The sequence below is a fragment of the Artemia sp. Qi Xiang Cuo genome, chromosome 5, assembly GCF_049724085.1.
Source record: "Artemia sp. Qi Xiang Cuo chromosome 5, ASM4972408v1, whole genome shotgun sequence".
In the NCBI taxonomy this organism is placed as follows: domain Eukaryota; kingdom Metazoa; phylum Arthropoda; class Branchiopoda; order Anostraca; family Artemiidae; genus Artemia; species Artemia sp. Qi Xiang Cuo.
The window spans coordinates 54186380-54211341 of NC_142798.1; the positions used below are offsets into that span (position 1 = coordinate 54186380).

Consider the following 24962-nt stretch of genomic DNA (forward strand, 5'->3'; position numbering starts at 1 on the left):
GAGGACAATGAGTGTTGTTTAAAGATGCCAAGTGACCAAATCCATTTCTTCAACATCCTGTCAGGAGTTAAACAAGGCTACGTCATGTTGACGCTACTCTTTGTAGTTGCAATTGACTACATAATGCGAAATACCAGCATAGATGGCATCCAGCTAAATCCTGAAGTACGCCTGAGCAGTATAAACTTTGCTGATGACATCACCGTACTAAAATCTTGCAAACAACGACTTCAAGAACTCTTAGACCAAGTGAGGGAGAGAGGCTGCCAGGTTAACCTGATATGAAGATTAAAAAAACAAAATGCATGGTCACAGCAAACTAACTCCTGAGAGTCGTTTGCAGAGACCATCAATTAGAACAAGTCGTCCATTTAAAATACCTAGAAATCATAATTGAAAACGCAAGATCAATCACAAAATAAGTGCTCACAAGAGTTGGTCAAGACAATAGAGCCTTAAATAGACTACAGAAAGTTTGGTCGTCCTAATGATTCTCTCTACGGCTGAAATTGCAACTAAAATAGTAAAGTCATGCCAGTTTTCTTCACGCAGCTGAAACCTGGGTAATGAACCAGGAACCAGAGAGGAGGGTTTTAACTTTCGAGAGTACAGGTCTCAGAAGAATTCTCAACATCCATGGCAAGCAAAGAATAACCAACGAATCTATCCATGATAAAACGGATCAGCCTCTTGTAATAGATATAATAAGAGGTCGTCGACGGAGAACAAAGGTGACTGGTCATAAAAAAATCATGAAAGCGGAATCAAAGGATCTTCTTTTATTTTAGTTTGATTTCAGCCGTAAAATAAAAATCTACTCAACCGTATTCAGGTACTCATTTAAAGTAATTTGTTCATTAATTTTATTATTTCCATCCAGGGTCGTGATCCATCTGAAGGTCGATTTGAAGGTCGAGGTCTTACGCCATACCAAGGTAAAAAGCAATGTTTTGGCGCGTACAAATGTTTAGATTGTACCAATCAATACTGGGAGTCATACTTCTCATTTGCAGGCACTTGGCAAAAATGCAAAGTCTGCGGATCTAAAGTCTACCCTTACAGACAGGTTGGTTTCCCTATAGAAATTTTTAGATACATAAATATCCTCCTAGGTAATTACACGAACTTCATAGAGCATTGTAGTCCTGTCTTGAATGTACCAAAAATACGAAATATCTGAATAAAATAAGACATCACTAGGAAAGCTTTTTAAAAATCCAACATGAATTCGTTTTTTATAGGTTGTTTAGTTTTTTAAGCTTCATTGTTTTTTAGTTTTACTTATTTATGTTTTTTTTAGTTTTGCTTTCGTTTTTCTATCTAAATGGGTGTCGTTGGAGGTGTCAAACTTTGAGTTTTGACTAATATGAGACTAGTAACAGTACGGCATTGCAAAGGCATTACGATCTGGCTGAGAAACTGTTTCGTAACAAAACCTAGTTTTTGCTAGAAATGGTGAAAAAAATCGTAATACCATAGTTGGCCTTTTCCTCTGAGCATTAAAATTTTAAAGTCATTCGCAATTTGTAATTAATAATAATGAAAAAATACTCGTGCTTTCATGTAACATAGACGAATTCACAATATTATTATAGAAATATGTGCACTGTCTTAAAAAAGGGGGGGGGGAATTTTATGTGTATAAACACTTTTGTATGGAGTTAAGCATTGGTTTCACAAAGAGTCTGTAATGTAATATTTCTTACTTTTTTTCTGGCCAGTTTGTATTGAAAAGGTGATCGTATAAAAAACTTTATAATGGGCTCATTCAATTATAAACTAATTATTTAAGCACGTTTTTGAGAATCGAAAGTGAGTGGAGAGCAGCTAGCCCTCCATGTCTTTTCCAACCATCTGACCCCACGTAACTTCCTAAGACATCCAGTTGAAATTCTGAGATTAAGCTTTGATTTCAGAGTCTTCTGATGTTTTTGCCTTCATGGATTATGTGACACAATGACTTTTAGGAATTTTCTTGTAAATACTGCAAGTTGAAAATTGTTTACACATAGGTTTTATAATGGGAAAAGGGACGCTTGTTTGATCATGGGTCTGCGATTAGCACGAAACATTCAGAGATTTTTCTCTAGGTCAAATGATATAAAATATTTTGGTTTGGGAGAGGGGTAGGGTTTGTTAAAATGTTCTTAGATAGATAAGAAAACTTTTTGATTCTTTTCTGTTTTAAATTTTCAGCGGTAAGTCTTTTGGCTGAGAGGAACATAATTTAGAAATAAAAGGTTTTGAAAGCATGAGCCTCCGAAAAGTCGAGTCCAAAAAAACTGTTTTCTATCAACTTGAAATGTATATCTTTAAGTCCTTGGGCTATTTGGATCTTAGTTACGATAAAGAAAAGCAGTAGTAAAAGGGGTAAAGGTTTCACGAGAAGTCCAAATATGGAAGACAACTGGACTCGAGCCAGAACAACACCTCTCTGATCCGAATATAGATCTAAAAATAACCTCTGACGTTAACAGGAGTCCAAATAATTACTCACTATGAATATTTTCTTCCAAAGTGTTGGATGCGATGTGACAGAAAAATTCTATTTTTAATAAAGTTTCCTTTAAATTCAAGTGTATAAGTAAAGTGTACATCTGCAATATTATATCAGTTCTATTTCAATTATTGATTGAACAATAACCAGTTGACATCATGGAGAATCAGGATATTGTTAACCAATTCTACAATGTAAGTTTATTTTATAAATAATTAAATAATCAATTAAGATATTTATCTCTTCAAATAGTTTCGAAAGATGCTGTATGTTATATTTCTACCAAACAAATATAGTTTATTCTGAACAAATGAAACCCACAAGTGGGTTTATTGACCCTTAATCTAGAGATTTGACTATCTTGTAATGGTTAATGACTGCAAAAAAATCTTTTTTCAACTTACTTCCAATAGTATATTAATGACTTCTTTCAACTTTGATAACTCATTATTATCCAAAAACAAAAACAATTGTATTTCACATAATCATAGAATTTTTAAAAAACCATCCGATTATCAAAATCCGCCGCATCTTAATAACATGATGTTTTTGATTGAACTCTGTAAGTGCGATGCCAAATACTTTTACACCCCATATTCTATGAAAAGGTAGCCTCGTTGGAGAATGACTTTTAAACGAGTTCCCCTTTTAAACTTCCGATGTGCTAATTCCATTTCGTTTTCATTAGAGTAGAAAAACTATGAATAAATAAACAAAGTGAAAACTATGGTTTTCTAGCATCGATATAGAAGGGGGTGAGGTGCGGTAGGGGCGAGTTTGGTTTTTCACTAGTGTTTGTATAGTTTTTCTCTACATGAAAAAATAAAATTTAATTTCTTTTTAAGGAATATTTTGAGCAATGTCCCCCTCCCCAAAAGAGGGTGAGGATTATAACTAGCACCAAAGAATTAGCCCCATTACAGGGGGGGTGTGTGTGCAATGTTAACTGCTCAATGCCTTCGGTCAATGTCTATGCCGGCTCTTTTACGCCCTCCATACAAGGCGAGAATGCCCTCCTCCTACACGGTCACGACGCAGGGCACTCTGTCTGTCTATATGCAAGAAGGTGAAGTTACCAGGGCTTCAAGACCTGCGCCCCATGCCAGTGAAGTTACTTGCCCTTCTATGCTTATCATGCAATGTCATGATGTGACCCCTTCGGTCCTCCATATGCAAGCTGCTCATCTTAATGTAAGTGTAAATTTATTGATATTTCTCGAAAAGGTTATTTATTAGTGGTAAAAACTTAATTTTTTATGGGGAGGGAGGGGGCTTAATGCTATTGCCTCATCTTAAAAATAATCCATTCTTTGAGGGGCTTTCTCGCTAAAAACTAAATTTTACTGGAAAATATAAAGAATATTGATTATATCTCCCATCTTTAAATAGTAATGCATTCCTTTTAGTTCACAATAAGAGCCTTTTTGATAGTTTCGAGAACACCCTCGATCCTAAAAGAAATGGACTTTTCACCATGCTTTTAGCTATTACCAGCGTTAATACATTCTTAGACCACACTGGCTATTCATGACAAACGAAACTCAGAGAGGAGAGACAGTAACAAAATGAAAAATAAACTCAAAAAGGGTGAAAAAACGAGGATTTTGTCAGCCAGCGAACCATGAAGATGAAAAAATATAAGCAAATATTTCGACAAGGACCTCCGCCAAGTTGTCCTCAGTGCTAAAAAAAAAAGGAAAAAAAAACGAAAATCTAACCTTTCGAATTTTACTATACAAAGACAGAACAGACACTGAATAAAAAACCAGGCAGGAATCAATGAAAATGAATTTACCAAGATTATTGTGCAAGGATCTTTCGTCTTGCAATAACTTTAGCTGGTCTATAATTTCGGTTTTCATTAGATATTCAAATAGGTTCTTTTAAATTATTTCGGGAGAATGTATTGAATGAGTCCTTCAAAATTAAACCTTCTTAAATTGGGCTTAATGAAATATCTCCAGTATCTCTTTTTATTGCATAATTTTGGTTAATATATTTTTTTTACCTCAACTACATCTTTTAAAGTTTGTGGTACGCCATTAGCAGTTGATATTAAGGTTGCCTCGTTAAACAGAACTAGATAGGTCTGATTTACGAAAATATGCGAAGCTAATGCCGAATCAAAGCTGTCATTGTTATTTTTTAATCTCAGGGACTTATCTATTGAAATTTTGTGCTCATGCAAACGTTCACCTAGTTGTTGATGGGTCCTACCAATGTAAAACTTCCCACAAGAACATGGGATTCTGTAGACACCACTACACAGTACAGGGTCTGTTTTATCCTTTCCTGAGTTAAAAAAATGTTCAACCTTTTGTTCGGGCCATGAAAAGAGGGGTAATAATCTCTTTAGTCGACAGAGTTTTAAAAAATTGTTCCCGTAATCATATAAATTCTGAACTAAATTATGTCAAGGATATTCTTTTTTGCAATGGTTACCCAACCAAACTCATTGAAAATATAATAGATAGACGATTAAAAAAGATAAAAGAACAAAATAGGGAGCTTGTCCCCCTTGATTCAGTTATGAGTGTCTATATAAACTGTGTGGAAAGTAGTTTATTACCAAGAGCAAAAGTCATGCCGATTCGTTCTCTACAATTTAAGAACTAAACATTTAGAGTAGAGAAATATGCCATGTCGGTCATATCGGGCAAGGTCTATGTATTTGAGGGTGGTTTGAAGGTACTCCCCATGGACACTATCGTATTTCAGATCGAGTTAATTGTACAGACTATAGAAAACAACTCGGTCTGGATGAATTAACATAAATTCAATACTACTACTACTACTACTACTACTACTACTAGACGGATGGAGGAAGATTTCATTAATACATTCCATTAATATTTGTGTGTGTGTATGTGTCTAAGTGTATTCAAGACATAGTTTGTTTTGCGCCTCCCTGCCTGGCCCGCCTGCCCAGCCCCTCGCAGCGGGCTCCCTCTGTTCTCTCCGGCCAGCCAACCAGCCTGCCGCAGCGGGCCCCCCAGGGGGATATCATTTTTAGATTTGTGTTGTAAATAGTGTTGATTGTTTTCTATTTTATCTCTCACCTAAGTCAACTGTGATATTATGTGTATGTAATAAAAAAAATATTTGTTGTGAAATGCTAACAAAGAAAAAAAAATATGATTCTAAATTGTTGTTGTTGCTGTTGTTGTATTTATTGAATATCCTACTAGGATTGCTAAATCGGTGAAATTATTATTTATTCTTTATACAAGTTTGGTTTACAGTTAGTTGTAGTCCAGCTGTTGAACATAAAATATGTATCGATTTAAAACACCATTCAGATCGTCTCTCTGTGGTCCATCAATGTCGGGCAAAACGACACTTTTAGCTAAAATACTTTAAAATTTTAATAAAATGTTTTTGGAAAAGCCAAAAAAATCTACTATTGGTATAGTGTTTGGCAAGAGTCATATGACCGAAAAAAGGCTATTGTTGCTGCTGCAACACTGCCGATACAATTCATTCGGGGACTTTGATGTTTTCAATAGTATTGAGCCAAACTCTTGGCTTATTATTGGTGATTTAGCCCTATCCATTGAACAATGCTACAATTGTTTACTGTTCACTCGGATCATTAACATATTTCCATAACCCTAGTTCTACATAATCTGTTTCATCAGAGCAAGTGTATGAGAACACTTGCTTGGAACTATATCTATTATATTATCTACAGAATTGTTCGTGATTCAAGTTCTCTAATAACCCTCAATAAGCGAAGACATCCCGGTGCTTTAAAATTTCTACTTTCAACTTACAGTCAGACAACAAATAAACCCTATGGTTACATTCTGTTGTATCTTAATCAGAATACACCCGAGGATTTCCGGGTAGTCACAGATAGTTTTGACAATGAAATTACAGTATAAGTTCCGGTGAACAGTAAAAATGGCTATTAGTTGCCATCATGACACTGAAGAAAATACATGAAAATAGAGACTTATTTTCCGTTCTAAGAACTTCAAAACCATCACTTTAAAAAGCCATACTCAAACAGGGCATTGACAAAAAATTTATTAATCTAATATCTGAACTTTGTTTAAATTTAATGTGGTGACGCTTTCTAGTTAAGTCAAAATTGGATTTGAGTAAAAACGTTAAGACGCAAATACAAAGTTCCGAAATACCACTTTTTTATTAAGATAATGAACACATCCTGGTATGTGTATGCTTAAATTTTATGGGAACGGGGAGCTTTATACTAATTTTATGCCGGACTCACCTCTGGTCCGTTGATTTTAGAAATACCTTGGAATATTGTTAGATTATTTTAAGTGTTTAAGTTTCTTATTCTATTGTACTTTATTGTAGATTTCTTGTACTTGTTGACTCCCTGTTAAAACCAGTTCCAGTGTCTTCTATATTTTCAGACCCTGTATCGTTGCGTGTTGGCTGAATAAAAGTATTGTGTTATAGACATCCTCTCTACACTCTTAATTTAGTCCCTCGAATATTCCCAGCTGGTACGCCCAATTAGTAAGGTCCTAGCCTAAGGCACGCTACCAAAGTTTAATTCCTTAGGGCTATATTTTTCTCCCCCATAAAGGGAGCAATAAGGTATCAACTACAACTTCACCTAACAATCATAAAATCACATCACCACAGCCGGTGGCAGTTGAAAAAACTGGGTCGAGAGGAATAAATAAAAATTGTATATTGAAACAGAAATAACTTTTTCAAAAGGGAAAAGTAAATGGACTTCGCTTTTAGCGGCACTCGAATTAGCAAAAGTTCGAGCAGCTTTGCTCGAACTTTGGCTATTAGAAATATATTTGTACCCCTCAAAGGTTGGGTAAAATAGAAAAAATGGAAAAAGGGTTCAATCAAGAATTGTAAAATGGAAAAAAATACAGTATCTAGTTTTTTGCAAGTAGAATTAGGGGTATAATTAGCAGTTTTCTTAGTGTTAGTAATAAATGCAATTGAGTAGTGCCATATATCACTAAATAATAAAGTGTTGGTACTGCGAATTAAAAAAATAAAATAAAAGATAATACGTAAAGAAAAATCTAATTGGACCGTAAAAGCGCAGGTAGAAACAGAATATTTTGAGGCACAATAGTAGCAAATAGGGCCCTAATACAGTCTTACTACAGGTACAGGCTGGAGACTTATCGTTTAAGGATAACACTGCTACATTTGAGCAAAGAGAACGCATAAACTATGGTCCAAACAACTGTTGGTTAGAAGCTGCCATTTGCGAGTTTTTAGGAGTAGAGACGCTTCGAAAATAGGGCATTTTATGACGTAATAAGTATTAAAATTAACTTTGCTAACGCTAACCCGAATACTAGATAAAGATATATAAATATGTAATTAAAGTACTTGAGGGGAGGGATGGAAAAAAAGAGAACAGTAACCTTATAAGTAAGAAAACAAATGTTGAAGCTTAGCAAAAGTCGCTGAAGGAAACGAAAAAAAGAGCTGTTACCCAGCTTGATGGGAAGTCTTCACAAGGCAAGAAATTCGGGGAGAGTAACCGAAAATCATAGAAAATGGAGGCCCGTGGATAAGTCTTAAAAGGGCCTCGTTTCCCTACATAGAGGACCTTCATCTTAATAATGGTGTTAGAAAAAGTTCAAATTCTGAATTAGCTTCACAAAATTCGTCAGAAGAAAGTTCAAATTGGAATTTTAAATCATGGCTGATTTCGAGCCATGTAGGTGTAAAGCAAACAAGTGTTTGAAAACTGTTAGGCTTGTTTACATAGAATATAGGACCAAATTAGGACAAACAGAGAAGGCAATACATCCTTTTGGGATCGCTAATATTGATAATTCTGGTCCACTCTTACGGTTACTCAATGACGAACCATCTTCAAGTCTAGTCTAATTATAAATCATTACAGTTCAGTCGAACAGACAAAATAGGAAAAATGAGTGGAAAAATACCTATGATAAAACTTACGAAAAAGGATGAAAAGTCAATATATGCTTAAAGAAATAAAAATATCCAAAAATAACTAGATTAATCCACAGACAGAAGTTGAAACAGAACAGAGAATTTCACGAACAGATCAAGACAGCTGCGAACAGGGCAGATTTTAGATTATACTCTACCCCAAATTCCCGCAGCCATCCTCACAAGTCGGGAACTAAGTGTGAAATAAAACTCACTTATTTAAGCACAAAATTATAAAGTATCACATTGCCACTGAAACGAACGATTCATAATGAACAGAAGGATTATCATTTTGTTCCAATTAGTCGTTATCAGAAGAGTATTTCCACTTTAATGAGATTAGTTCCTTCATGAAATCTGCCAAATATTTTAGAATTTTATAGACATAATAATTAAGATTGAAAATAGAGTTATAAATATTATAGCTTGAAAAAATTTAAAACTAGATCATCGCCAGAATTGCATTTCAATAGGACAAATTATTGTTTAAAATAAAAATTATTAGACCGGAACACCTTAAATAAGAAAACAAGCTTCTAATTTAATACAGTATTTTACGATAAGGGTGCACATTAATGGCCGTATGTGTGCAAACTATTCGTAACATGTATTGTTTATATATGTGCTGATAAAAAATATAGCCTTCATTTGACTATACCAATGCTGATGAATTAAAGTAAATCAGGGCATATTTACGGCAATTACATCGCTCAAAACTTAAAAAAATGCTGTAAGAATAAAACGGAAAATACAGTGCTTTTAGAACACTAAATAAACACTTATGGACAGAGAACAATAAAAATATACATGTTGTGACAATTGACCACTCCCCACCCCTTAAAACATGGAGGAACCATGGAAACATAAAGGAAACATAACATTTTCGCTTGAAAAATCTAATGAATAAAACAGGAAATGTATAAATATAGGCTAAGAAAAGACCTATAGTACTGAAAAAGTTGAAAAAGAAATGAAAAAAACCTTAGGCTTCATTGAAGTAAATAATAATAACAAAAAAAGGGTTCAAGTTGAAAATATATGCCAGACGGAAGTGAAGTAAAAGAAATTGGGTGAAGTCAGCTAGACATTGATATGCGTGCATACTGAGCTGACCGAACGAGATCAGTATGAGATTTTTGTTCTAAATTAGTACAAAACAAGTAGCATATTATGCTAGAGAGCAACCGTGACTTTGGAGTAGCCCTAGCCGAGATAAAATAGAAATACTGAAGAAATGCTTCAGGAGGAGATGGAAAATTATGTTCTTTCATGTGGGAGTCGTTTTTTGGAAAATAACTAGTATGACACAAAAAATTATAATAGGCACCTTAATAGCCCAAAGGAAACAAGTTAAAGTCGAAAATCAAGGCAAGACCACTTAAAGCTGGGAAGTTAAATCGAAAATAGTTATTTTCGTAAATATGTCTTAAAAAAAACTACCGTATGTAAAAAAGAAATATGGAGATAAGGATATATTCCTTAGAAAAGAACCACCTTTTTACTAAAGAGAAGAGCCTACGAGAAGATTGTAGCTACAAATAAAGAGTGTAGCTATACATAATAGATTATTGTGTTTACATGTTCTTAATAAACCTATTAGCTTCAACAGAATCACAAGGAAAATTGCTGTTGAACCTACCAGACGCTTTTTATGGTGATCAAGCACCTAATAAATATAATTAAGGTGAGGGCACAATAAGAAGGTAAAACATTAGAAATTTCCATGTCAAGCTTTTTCAAAACTGATTCTCAAGCAATAATTTAGGCATTTTTGAATATAATTGGAAAGAAGAGATATATATTCGTTTAGAAAACGATAAACATTGAATATGTGAATTATCACAGTTAAACCTATTATTATGCAAAATAAAAACTCGTCTCAGGTTTTTGACAACCCTTGAGCACACGTAGCACGTAGAGTATAGACGTAATGTGAGTTTTTGAGTGCATATTAGTGCATAGAACTGTAATTATATTCCAAAATCGTGTCACTAAGAAATGAACAATTAAACTGCTCTCCGGTAAAGAGACTTACCTAGACGGAAGTGGAAAGAATAACTTATTATAAAGGCTTATTAGCCTCAACTTGGGGATATTTTATAACTGCTATCGTAATTGTGGGAATGATCATAAGTGTTTTTAAATATTGGTTATGGGAAACATCAAACCCTCGGAGGGAAGGATGTAAACCATAATCTCTCTCAAAGAAATTAATTAATTAAAAAAAAATTTATCTGCAACCACAGACAATTGGATTGGCACTACGAGTTCATAAATATGAAGGTAAAGGAGAAATTTATTATATATAATGTAGCGAATTCTTTGCTATGTCAGTAATAATACTTTTTATTGTAATTAAATTGGTATTTTTAGTGTTTTCTTTTGGAAAAAAAAAGTTATACCAAAATTTTAGTTTTACTTTGTGAGATATCCACATGAAAAAAATTGCTTAGTGTATTGTAAAAATTGCTCTATAGTGTCTTAAAGTAACTTTTAAAATTTTAACCAAATGTTTTTTTTGATAATTGTTGTATCTAAGTTGGTGATAATTTTTAAGTCTTTTTAATAATTAATGCTAATTTTAATGAGATAATCCAATATTGAGTGAGAATTTGTTACCAGTTTATTACCAATTTATTGACTGAAAAGTGAAGTTAAATCAGAAATGTTCAATGTTTAAGATGTATAAGCAAATAGCTAACAGCCTAAATGGCATCCATTAAGTTGAAGAATCTATAACTTGTGTTTAAGTGAAATCTGTGGTTGGTAAAAATTGTTATATATAATTTATCCAAGTTATTTATAACCCCAGAAGATTAATGGTAAATCAACCACATCACCCAGATAAATTAAATTATTAATGGGAATTAAATTTAAACTCAATTTAATCAAATAGTTTCTGTTATTACTTTAAATCTAATTTAAGCAAAAAAACTAATATAATGTTTAACCCACTGTGGGGCAAACTAAAAGAGAATATGCATATAAGAGTGAGGGTGAAAAGAGAAGTCTATAGTCCTAAAGAAAAAGAGAAAAAGAGAGAACAGAGAATAACGAGGATAAATTCCAAAAATTGATATCCTTGGAAGAAAGGACATGGCATAATATTTGGCCATAAACATTACCCTAAAGAAACAAATTGAGGGTATATGCATAGAATAACCCCCCCCCCCCCAAAAAAAAAATAAGGGGCAGTATAAAAAGCATGTACAAAATTAAAAATTGTTGTTTCAAAAGTAAAATATTTAAAGTTGAGACAACTCTTTTCAAAGAGGGAAGTATTGTGGTGACGCTTTCTAATTAAGTCAAAATTGGATTTAAGTAAATAAAATAAGACACAAATACAAAGTTTCAAAATACTACTTTTTATCATAGGCAGCGCAATAGCACTGCCTAAGTACAGATCGATGTTGGCACAATATATTACAATTATTTATTTTTTCTTGGTTTTAGACCAGGGCACTTTGTATCGAAGGAGTTGTCGTAGACACTTTGGAAAGGGCCCATTTGATTGAAAATTGGAGTGGCTTGTATCCTTTTTAATAGTCAAAAGTGATTGGAAGGAAACTAACATCCCTTCCACGCCCACCATTTCTCCAAACACATCCAATCAAATTTTTGAGATAGCCATTTTGTTCAGCGTAGTTGATTTCCAGATAGAAAATAAGTTTTTAAGGAAGATACTCCGCCAAAACCCTCAGGGCAAGGGGTTTTAAGTTATGCCCTGGGGGTATATAAGAACGATGTTGGCACAATGTATTATTTATTTTTTTTCCTTTTGACATGGGCATTTTGTATCGAAGAAGTTGTCGTAGAAACTTCAAAAAAGGCTCATTCGATTGGAAATTGAAGTGGCTTATGTCCTTTTTAATTGTCGAAAGTGATTGGAAGGCAACCAACACCCCTTCCACGCCCACCATTTCCCGAAACATGTCCAATCAAAATTTTGAGATAGCCATTTTGTTCAGCGTAGTTGAATTAATAAGAGAAATTATGTTTTAGAGGAGGACACTCCCCCACAGCCCTCACGGCAAGGGTTGTAAGTTATGCCCTAGGGGAATATAAGGTTTTAATAGAAAGTGTTGTCTTAGAAACTTCAAAAAGGCTCATTCGATTGGAAATTCAAAGGGCTAGTGCCCTTTTTAATAGTCGAAAATGATTCGAGGGCAACTAACACCCCTCTCACGCCCACCTTTTCCCAAAACACATCCAATCAAAATTTTTAGATAGAGATTTTGTTTTACGCAGTTTAAAGTTCAGGAAATTATACATTTGAGCAGGACCTTCCCCTCACAGTCTTCACGGCAAGGGTTTTAAGTTATGCCTTAGGGGCATATAAGGTTTTAATTGAAATCTTTGTCGTTGAAACTTGAAAAGGGGCTCATTCTATTGGAAATTCAAAGAGCTAGTGCCCTTTTTAATAGTTAAAAGTGATTTGAGGGCAACTAACCCCCTCTCACATCCACCTTTTCCCCAAACACATCCAATCAAATTTTTTAGATAGCCATTTTATTCGACGTAGTTAAAAGTTTTGGAAATTAGGTGTTTGAGGATGATAACCCCCACAGCCCTCGGGGTAAGGGTTTTAAGTTATGCCTTTGGGGCATATAAGGTTTTTATAGAAAGCCTTGTTGTAGAAACTTCAAAAAGGGCTCATTCAATTAGAGATTGAAAGGGCTAGTGCCCTTTTTATAGTTGAAAGTGATTGAAGGTCAACTAACCCCCCTCTCACGCCCACCATTTTTCCAAACACATCCAATCAAATCTTTGAGATATCCATTTTTTTCAACGTAGTTGAAAGTTCTGGAAATTATGTCTTTTAGGATGATAACCCCCCTCGGAGCCCCCCTCAGGAAATTGAGAGGGCTAGTGCCTTTTTTAATAATCGAAAGGGATTGGAGGGTAACTAACCCCCCTCTCACGCCCACCATTCCCCCAAACACACCCAATCAAAATTTTCAGATTGTCATTTTGTTCAACGTAGTAGAAAATTCTGGAAATTAGGTCTTTGATGATGACAACCCCCCAGCCCTCAGGGTAAGGGTTGTAATTTATGCCCTGGGGCATATATGGTTTTCATTGAAAGCTTTGTCGTAGAAACTTCAAAAGGGCTCGTTTGACTGGAAATTGAAAGGGATAGTGCCTTTTTTTATAGTTGAAATAGATTGTAGAGCAACTAACGCCCCTCTCAGGCCCACCATTTCCCCAAACACATCCAATCAAAATTTTGAGATATTCATTTTGTTTAACGTAGTTGAAAGTTCTGGAAATTAGGTCTTTGAGGATAACAACCACACTAAAAGCCCTTAGAGTAAGGGTTTTAATTTATGCCCTGGGGACATATAAGGTGTTTATAGAAAGTGTTGTCGTAGAAACTCAAAAAGGGCTCATTTCATTTGAAATTGAAAAGCATAGTGCCCTTTTCAATAGTCGAAAGTGATTGGAAGGCTTAACATTTTTATAGTAAAGATTGATGTAGGTATAATGTATTATTTTTATTGTTGTTGTTGAGACCAGGACACTTCGTATCAAAGGAGTTGTCGTAGGAACTTCGAAAAGTCCTCATTCGATTGAAAATAGAAAAGGCTGATGCCCTTTTTAAAACACGAAAGTGATTGGAGGGTAACTATCCTCTTCCAAGGCCCACCCTTCCATTTTCCCATTATGTTTAAAAACTAAATGTTGCCTTAAGATCAGAAGCAACGCTTTAGTGTTGCCTATAGTAAAGGCCATACGGCTCCAGTGTTTTATTATTATTTACCATTTTTTTCCCAGAGGCACTTCATATGGAAGGGGTCGTCGTAGAAGTTTCAAAAGGGGCTCATTCGTGTACCATTAAAGAAATATTGTTATGGGTTGTGATAGAAAAATTAGTATTTGAATCAAACGTATTCTTATTAATCAAAAACAAAACCCGGTTTTCTCAATAAGTCAGATATGAATGGCATAGGTTTATTTCCCTATTTCTTATTTCTTACATTTGAACCGAATGCCGTAATTTCTCTAAGATACATATTAATCAAATTGTATTTTAATGCTGATTTTGAATATTTTTGAATTATTTCATTTAATTTAATCCATCAAAAGTTACGAGGAATTAAGAACTATTGAACTATAAATTCTGACGTCTCAGAGATTTGTTTCCGCGGCGCAATTAGATCTGACTTCAAAGACACGAATACCTATAGGCTAACAGGGGTTAGAAACTTTTCCTAAATTGTGGCGATGACAACTTTTGGTGTTTGTAGGGATGAAAAACGTGGCTTCTTCTTCTCGGGCTATCTGGATATCAAATTCCTTTGGGAGCATTTACCTTGGAGACTTACGAACTAATTATCTATCACTAGGCTAGATGCAGAAATATAAAATGAAACAAACACAAATAAAAAAGACAATGGATTTATTGAACTTACATACTTAGTTGCACAGTAACAGCTGACTTCAATGACAATAACGGTGACAAGAATATAAGAATTTTGTCTGAATCTCTCTAGGTCTGATTTACTAATCGTATCAAGTCTAACTTACGAATAATCTCTAAAAGCACATCTACCCCACTATCAAAACATAGGTTTTCAGTCCTGAGCCATGAGGACTGACTCGCCATTGGCCCAAGAGGACCAAGGATGTAAATCTTTCATCCAATGACTTCTTTTAAATGTTTTTGATGATTCGAGCATTCACACGGTTTTTTTGCCATTTAAACTTCCTTAGAAATATCGTACGTAGCATCTTTTTTTGCTACTAACTATCTTAGCGAAATTCGAACGACTTATGTCGTTGTTTGACTGAAGCTAGAATACAATTTCTCTTTTTGCTGATTAAAAATTTAGACTCTTGGAAGTGGTATTTGAACTCAATTAGGCGACGTTTAATTTCTGCCCGAATCATCTTTAGAAGGAAAGAATCTTGTATTTTAAATATATGGTATTTTATTCATGGTGCACATCACCCTTCCCATCAAATAATGACGTCCTGTTATTAGTAACTGCTCATTAGGAGTGCTTAAAATTTTTCAATTATTTATTTTATTTTATTCTACATCCCTTTCTAAAATTTATCTACCGGACTAAGATTATGTATGGTTCTAGGTTAGCTACTATACTAAGGATTTTTTTCTATATCTAACACTGATTACTTTTACATTTCCAACAAGGTTGGGGCTATTCTACTTTTACATTAGTTTTTTTTTTGCTGTCTATATGACGTACTACATACTATCTACACTACGTTAAATGAAAAACATGATAATATTACACCTAATTCTACTTGTGGTACATACATGAATGATTTATAACATACAATATTGGGTTCATCATATTCACTGATAACATTAAAACACTCTCACTATTGGGATTTTTGAATCGTCAAAGTTATTAGGAAGTAACACATGTAGATTCCCATCTATTCATCACCTTCGTGTCCTTAGTGTACTAAACCCTTCTGTTGTAAATTATTGTCCTTCACTCTTTTTGTCTTGGCAAAAATTTTGAAGCATTTACGTTATGGTTTCTTCGTGGAACAGTTCGAGTCTAGTTGTCATTACACGACAAGTTTTCCCTAATAGTCAACTGGGAAATGATCGTTAAATATCGTTCTAATAGTCAACTGGGAAATGATGCTTCCCACTACAGTTGTTGGTGTTTTTCTTCTCAGAAAATCATTTTTAGGATTTTTGAGGCACATAGAGGATGTATTCTCGCGTAAAATTGTTCATTTGGGCCTTTTGAAACGGGTTGTCGTCATACTATAGTGACTCTTTTAATATATTGTCTTTAAGTTCAACTTCAAACATCTTCAAATATCATTTAACTTCAAATATCGTTAAATATCGTTTATCTTGTACTGCTCGATGGTGTTCTTAGAATTAAGCTTCAAATCGTCTTTAATTTCGGCTTCAAATATCTTCAAATGTCTTTAAATGTCATTTAACTTCAAATATCGTTTATTGTGTGCTGATCGATGGGGTTCTCAGAATTAAACCTCAAATTGTCTCTAACTTCGGCTTCAAATATCTTCAAATTTAAAATTCATTTAACTTCAAATATCGTTAAATATCGTTTAGCTTCAAATATCATCACTATACTGTCAAATTATTCTGGGGTCCTTAGTGAGTATCAGAGGCGATATCTACGTATTTATATCTTTTACTGACCGATGGGTTTCTCAGCGTTTATGTGATTATATAGTTCATTAAAGTACTTGATACTGATGTTCAAATATAGTGTTACCTGATACGTAATATGGTTCATAGTCGAAGAAACGACGATCGAGGGTAACTGTTGTTCACGTAGACGAAGTTGGGATGAAAGTTGCCTGGAGTTATGGTGGGTACTCTTCATTGGTTGAGATATGATGAAAATAGATGCTACTGGGTTGTATCTGTAGTGAGCAGCTCATTGTAATGCTCAATAGCCAATTTGCCGTTCACTTCCTGTAATAAAAATAACGCGGCAGAATCACCTGGTCTTTGAGGTAAATACACAAACAATAATTCACGCATTAATTGGGTTATAATTGTTCCCATTGGGAAGATCAATACATAGAGGTTTCTTATAAAATATTAATTTTTCAACTTTAAGTATGGTCTCTTCTTATACTTTCTAATATGTACTACTACATACACTTTATTTTAACTTATTTTAACACTTAGTTAATTTTGCAATAGATTTAAAATAATCATTTAAACAGAGTTTATGCTACATGGTTAATTTTTTTTAGGCCTAATTTTACAACTTATTTCATGCCTGCATTGTTCACGCACGTCCGTGCTGTATAAAAAACGCATGTGCAGCGTCATAACCGCACGGTTTTACGCAAACGATACTACAATGAGGGAACAAGATATGACAAGGACGAATGGAGACCTCTCTACCGTAATTAGATGCAGGATTTCCAAGCTTGCCTGCGTAGATTCCAGTTGATGCTTGGCAAAGAATATAAGCGTAATGAAGAACTGACATCAATATCTTTTTAGAAGGCTATTGTTTGAGCAAATCCTTCAGAACTAGATAAATAAATATGATATCAAAGTTTTATTAGAATCTGTTAAGCGAGAAACACCTTTACATTAATAGGAAATTCCTTGTGGGTTTTACTTAGTCGCCATTGGACATACACAGGGTTTCAATCTATGTATCTTAACCGATCAAATGGTTTTAAAATTTTACATATTATTATTGAGATATGATTCCACATCCGCTGTGAAATTCTACATATAAACGTACTAATAGGATGTTTGGTTATAGTTACCAATAGTTGGCGATTGGTACATATATTACTCGAGTTAGAAATATCATATTTCTTGAGTAAGAAACATATGAATAAGTAAGGTGCAGCACGTAATTACACTGGTATCCTATTTTTATGTGTAGGCCTAAAATAATTATAATCTGCACTTACACAAAATATTTCATATAATTAGACGCTTCTGTACTGATAATATCTTGTTTTTGATACTATCCATCTTGGTTAGGACATGGGTGAATTTTTCATAGAAAATCTGAGGGGGACCTGAGTCAGCATAGGTAAGATATAACGTGACTGACTTGCGAAAATATGCCACAAAAATTAGAGCAAAAGATATGTCATGGATAAACCAATGAAATTAAACAACAGTTTTGTCACAGAACTATAGAACAGTGATCTCTCTGTTATTGTATACGTCATAGATATAAACTAATGAAATTAAAATTTTTGCCAAGGAGCTAAAGACATTAATTCCTCTGTTTCTCTTTGGAAGTAATGTTTAACACAGAGCTGCAGGACAACATACGTCATTTATATACTATAAAGAAATTAAAAGGCTTTTTTTCGCCTCGGAGCTATAAGAAAGTGAACTCTCTGTTTCTCTTTCAAAGCATTCTGATTCAAAAACGAAAACTTAAATAGCTCACAGAAGTTTCTATTCAATCTTTAAGTATTGTATTGACTGGTCCTGATTGACATAAAAATACTAATTTCTTACACTTGAAGGACTGAAAAATATCCCTTCCTACGGTCGTTTACACAAAAAAAAAACTACAAAAAAACAATCATGGGCCTTGAGTTCCTCCCCCGGCTTCCCACAAGACGTGGTCCAACACCACTTGTCGTTCTCAGTCAACCACAAGCTTCCTACCTTTGGTTATTTTCTGTTCCCATCTTTCTCTCTGATCACCAATGTTTTGAGATCACTTGTATTATTATTTTTTTTCATTAATATTGACTTGGTTAACTTTACTTGCACGCTGTTAAATATATTATGGTGTTAAATTTATTATCTTCGAAATTTGTCTTTACATTAATTAGGGATATTTCCATCTGTCAGGTTTTTTAACCGTTCTACCTGACTGTGTCGTTATTTTCTACTCTGTTTCATGTGGTTTTTTCTTTTTCGGTTTTTATAGCGAAAAAAGTTCAAACTTTTTGTATTGTTTTTTCAAAAATTATTTCCCATTTAATTTAGTTTTTTTCCCGTGTGCGGCTGCTGAGGTCGGTCTTGATTTCCCTATTTCTTTAGCTACTATATGGTCTGATTCACCATCAGACTCTTCGGAACTATTTTCCGACGAATCCGGATTAGAATTTTTAGAGGTGGCACTTTTTGAGGTATCACCTGCCCTTCCGTCGTAAATTTCTACTCCTCTGGAAGTAGAAGCTTAATTCTCTAAGTCCTCGCCTTGAGTTTTCAACTCGGGAGATTTGAAAGATTCTTGAGAGCTTTGGGAGGAACCAATAGTTTTGTGGGGTTCCTCCATTGTTTGAATGCCATGTCCTCAGGGGGATGGGGCATTTTTTGCACTAGGGTTTCTCTCCATGAAGTCCACTGTTTAGGTTTGGCCTTGGATACAGTTATATCATGATATTGACCTTGCTGGTCATCCTTTGGAGTTTTATTCTCGGGTAATGTACTTTGAATCGTTTTTATGGAAAAATTTATTAAATCCATAGCTTCTCGCTTCATAGCTTTTCTTCACAGTAATACCGGGGGTTTTTACGGCTCTGTTTAATTCTTCCTGTAAAGACAGGGGCCTTTCTATCGGTGTTGCAGGAGAAACCATATCGTCTGGAAATCTTTTGGGGGGACATGGGGTCAAAATTCTATCGGGGAAGAACTGGGTTTTTGGAGATATTGTATAATTTATATCTCCTGTGCTTACCGAAGAATAATTTTTTGGACTTTTTGGCGTTTATATTTCGGGAAAATTTTCTGGTATTAGGGATTTTTTCTTAGGAACACCTTGATTTTCCATTGCTAAAAACTCTTCAAAGTTTTGTTCATCACTGTCCTTCTCAAAATAGTCTTGCTTGAAATTAAAGGGTTTTAGCTCTGCCAATCTTGACCTAGGGGGCTCATTTTCCGAATCTGACGAATCAGTAGAAGAGGGATGTGATACCCATCTCTCTGGAAATTTGGCTCTTTTTATTCGGCTAACATGTGCCTTGTAAGTTCTTCCACTATCGGGGTTTTCCATTTTAAAGGTATATTCGTAATCGTACTTTTTGACTATTTTGTACGGTCCCGAATATTTGTTTGAAAGTTTTTTTCCTTCCGTTTTCGCCCCGTTCCTTAGGTAAACGAAGTCTCATACATTGAAATCTATATTCCCCTTAACTTTGGGTTTGTTTCTTAGCTCTTGGTTTATTTTACATTTTTCCAGCTCTTGCCTAACTATTTTATAAGTTTTCCTGATCCTATTTATGAATTCTTGTTTGTAATCTTCCGAGCTATTATAAGACTGCCGAGATTCAATAATCTCATCATACGGGTTTCTAAAATCTCAACCAAAAAGTAAATAAAATAGATTGTCTCTGGTTGCTTCGGAATAAGCAGTGTTGATTATGTTAGTTAAATAAGGTACGAATTTATCCCAGTCGGTCATATTTTCTTTCGTATAAATACTAGAACTTTCAAGAAAATTTAATGCCTGTTTTCTATTTTACCATTAGCTTGCGGATGGTAAGGAGCTGTCACCATTTTCTCTATATTGAGAAAACTCATTAAATCTTTTGTTACTTTTGCAACAAAATAGCTCCCGTTGTTGCTCAAAATTTTATTAGGAATGCCAAATTGTAAAAATAATTTCGCCAACGCTTTACTAGTGGCATAAGCACCTTGATTTTTTAATGCTTTTGCAAAAGTAAATCCGGAAAAATTATCTATAACCGAAAGAATACAAGTATTACCCCCTGCTAGAAACAGGTAAGCCTCCACTTGTACCGTATAGGTCAAATAAGATAATATCGAAGGGGTACTTGCTACCGAGACCCTTCCCATTAGAGGATTTGGATAAGCTTGGGGTATTTTTCTCAAATTACTTGCTTCACATGTACTTACAAATTTTTTAAGTTTTGTCAGTGCGGATTGTACGTAAAAGTAATGTTTTAACTTATGGAACGTTTTCATAACTCCTAAATGTCCACCTGTGTCCGAATGAAAATATTCAAATGCAGAACCCTATCAAGTTTTGTGGTAACACAGGTATTATCGAGGTTTGGTTTCTATTTTTCTCAGCAGTCACAATTCTACACAGTATTTCTTCATCAAGATCATAGTAAAAATTATCTATCTCTTTTCTAAGAGTTTTGAATTTATCCGGTAACGCCTTATCATTCATTAAATAATTAATTAGTGCTACACACACTTCGTCCTTTTTTTGCTTTCTTTTTATATTTTCCAAAGACAAGGGACAACAGTTAATCTTATTTTCTTTTACTGCGTCTTTGACTTTGTTTTTCTTACACCCATGTTTTCTTTTAGCATTAATAGCGTTAACTTCATTTTCTTCAGCTTCCGATGGACTATTTTCTGGGTATCTATTTAAAAAGTCGCAAGCTGCGTTTTGTTTTCCCTTTAAATGTTCAAATTCGTAATCTAGGTCTTAGATTTTCATAATCCATCTAGCTAGAATGCCCGTGGGGTTTTTAAATGTGCGCAGGTACTGCAAGAATTTATGGTCCGATCGTAGCATAAATTTTCTACCAATTGCATAATGTCTAAACTTGTCCAAGTGGTAGATAATAGATAATAATTCTAAGTTTTGGGCGGAATAACTACTTTCACCTTTTGATAAAGTTTTACTTGAATAGCATATAACTTTTTCTATTTGTTTGGGTGTTCCCTGTAGAGGGTTAGGGTTTTCTACCGGGATTATTTGCGAAAGAATTGCGCCAATGCCTTTTGAACCAGCATCTGTGGTAACCACAAATTTTCCATTTTTGAAATCAGGGAGTGACAAAATTGGTTCAGAAGTGAGAGCCTTTTTGAGACGGTCTAGGGAAGTTTGAGCTTCCTTGGACCAGGTAACATTATGAGAGTTCCCTTTGGTTAATTCCGTGAGGGGTTTCGCAATTTGGGCATAATTGCGTCTGAATTTTCTAAAGTAGCCAGTAAGTCCTAAAATTCCCCTTAATTCTTTCATAGTTCTGGGGGGCTTGATGTTTTCAACAAATTTTATTTTATCAGGGTCTGGGGATATCTCTCCCTGGGTTACTACTACTCCTAAAAATTTAATTTTTGATTGAAATAAAGTTATTTTCTCAGGCCGGCATTTTAAATTGCCTTGCTTGAACTTCTCGAACACCTTAGCTAAAGTTGCTAAGTGGTGCTCAGTGTTTTCCCCCACGCATATAATATCATCAGCAAAATGAATTATATTCTTTAATCCTCTTAACAGGTGCAATAGGGGTCTACATAACACGCTTGAACTTGTTTTCAGTCCAAATGGTACCCTTAAGTATTCATAAGAACCATATTCGGATGCTGAAAATGAAGTTTTATGGACATTCTTTTCGGCTATTTTCGCTTGGTGGTAGCCTTGGGTAAGGTCCAAAGAAGTAAAAATTTTGTTTTTGCTTGAAATTGAGTCAAGAATTTCGTCTATTCTTGGTAGAGGAAATTTATCGCTAACTACTTGTTTGTTGAGAGCCCTAAAATGTACTACGAGTCTATGATCTCCATTCTTTTTTGGTACTAAGATCACTGGTGCACTATACGGACTTATACTTGGGCGTATAATTTCGTTTTTTTTCGAATTCATGTATTTTATTTTTTAACCACTCTTTGTGCTTATGTGGCACACGATATGGCTGTTTTGCTACGGGATTACCAGTCGTTAAAATTGAATGTTCATAAAATGGAATTAGCCCGATATCATCTTCAAATGCAGAGAATACATCCTTAAATTTCCATAATAATTCGCATAATTTTTTTCTTAAGTTCCAAGTCCGTAATATGATCCATTTTAAATTTGTTTCAAAATTGCGATTTGGTCAAGGGGTATTCGTTGTTTGAAGTTTTAATACCGTTAACTAGGTTTCCTTTAGAATTTTCCCATCTATTTAAATCATTTTCCATTAAAACCTGGATTTGGACTAAACACGTCCCCTCTTTAATTGTGATTGTATCATTTTCGTGGTTATTCGTTACCCAAATAAAACCTTCCCCTCTGTCAAAAGATAAAATCTGTTCCTCGCATAACAAATTTTCGGGTATTTCAGACGGTGTCGCAAACATATTTGTGATTTGCTAGTCACTGGTTCAATCATCTGTGATATTTGAATTTTTTGCATCGTTTTGGGAGGGATTTTTGTTTTCTTTATCGCGAATCCGTAATATTTTTCTTCATTTTCATTGTTTATTAGATTCATACTGGTACTATGCTGCGCCATTGTGGCATTTTGTGGCGTCACGTTGGGTTTTATTATGTTCTCCCATAATTCCGCTATTTTCTTAATTTCATTTGATCTGTACTGTCGCATATCTCCTATTTTTATTTTCGCAGATTCAATACTGTTATTATTTAAATATACTTCTATTCTGCAATATCTCTCAGGGTAATTGAACAAATTTCCAATTATGCCATGTCTCTGCGAGACATCAGGTTAAAAATACTTCGACATTATACTACTAGAAATTTTGTTTACTGTTATGTTATCTTCGTAACCTCTGTTACGATTTCTTAAGGTAGAAATTTCCTCCCCTACATTAGCTAGGTAAACAAGTTTCTCGTTAGCTACGTCTAATATTATTCTATTAGAACTTAGAATATTTGCCCCTATAATAGCTTCATATGAGAAATTATCACATATAATAAAATTTGTCATGAACTTTCTATTGTCTCTTTTTAAGTTTAGGCAAATTGACCCTTTTGCATTTAATTTATTACCTGTCACGCTTGTTAAATTGGGATTATTAGGGTTCCTCTGTTGTTTAATGTGTGGAGACAAGCTATTAAATACGCACGAGTTTATGATATTTACAGTAGCTCCACTGTCAACTAAGGCCGTAAAGTAAACGTTTTCTACACAAAAATCATTAAATATAGATAACTTGTTAATAATATCACTACAAGAAGGCACTAATATTGTCTTGGATCTATTAAATATTCCTGGCACATTCTGGGTCCAATTTATGTTTCTGAGGGGCCTGAAACGTTTCCCTGAGGATTTATTTCATGTGTTGGTTCCCGTAATAGATCATCAGAGGTATTGGGTTCCGTAGGCACATTTAAAGGATTTACGTCTGTCTGTCTTCTCCATGTATTATTATGGTAACTTGGATGCCTCGTGTCAGTGCCGTTTGTTGGCATTGACTGCCAATACCGTTGGCTTACAAAATTTTCATTTCTTGTTGCTGAATTTTCGTGATTTCTATATGGCATTCTTGCATTATATTGGCCTTGGCGAGTATTTGGGTTTTCAAGTATTTGGGTTAATTAATTTGTCTGTTGGGGAGAGGGTTATACAAATTTTGTTGGTACGCATTATAAGGTACTGATTGGCGCAGTCTCCCCTGGCTATAGCCTATTGCACGACCGGTGCTAAAATTTGTTCTTCTGAATAAATGGTTGCCGTAATTTTGCGTATTACCGACGACATTTATTAGTATGGGATTGGGGACATAGTGGCACTCTCTCGCTATGTGGCCAACACGATTGCAAATATAGCACATTATTATTGTAGGGTTAATGGACCCTCTGTGTCCAATTTATGTTTCTGAGAGGCCTGAAACGTTTCCCTGAGGATTTATTTCATGTGTTGGTGCCCGTAATAGATCATCAGAGGTATTGGGTTCCGTAGGCATATTTAAAGGATTTACGTCTGTCTGTCTTCTCCATGTATTATTATGGTAACGTGGATGCCTCGTGTCAGTGCCGTTTGTTGGCATTGACTGCCAATACCGTTGGCTTACAAAATTTTCATTTCTTGTCGCTGAATTTTCGTGATTTCTATATGGCATTCTTGCATTATATTGGCCTTGGCGAGTATTTGGGTTTTCGAGTATTTGGGTTAATTAATTTGTCTGTTGGGGGGAGGGTTATACAAATTTTGTTGGTACGCATTATAAGGTACTGATTGGCGCAATCTCCCCTGGCTATAGCCTATTGCACGACCGGTGCTAAAATTTGTTCTTCTGAATAAATGGCTGCCGTAATTTTGCGTATTACCGACGACATTTATTAGTTTGGGATTGGGGACATAGTGGCACTCTCTCGCTATGTGGCCAACACGATTGCAAATATAGCACATTATTATTGTAGGGTTAATGGACTGAAAACGTACTGTT

The 24962-nt window shown here is 34.7% G+C and overlaps 1 protein-coding gene across 7 annotated transcripts in view; it reads left to right on the forward strand.

Annotated features, from left to right (window-relative positions):
- LOC148952276 (zygote arrest protein 1-like) overlaps positions 1-24962 on the forward strand; it is a 208617-nt gene that overhangs the window by 105709 nt on the left and 77946 nt on the right. For all 7 annotated transcript variants that reach the window (XM_089089720.1, XM_089089721.1, XM_089089717.1 and 4 more), the window contains one exon: positions 881-1066. In XM_089089720.1, coding sequence (XP_088945846.1) covers positions 881-1066 — 186 coding nt within the window. The remainder of the gene's footprint in view (positions 1-880; positions 1067-24962) is intronic.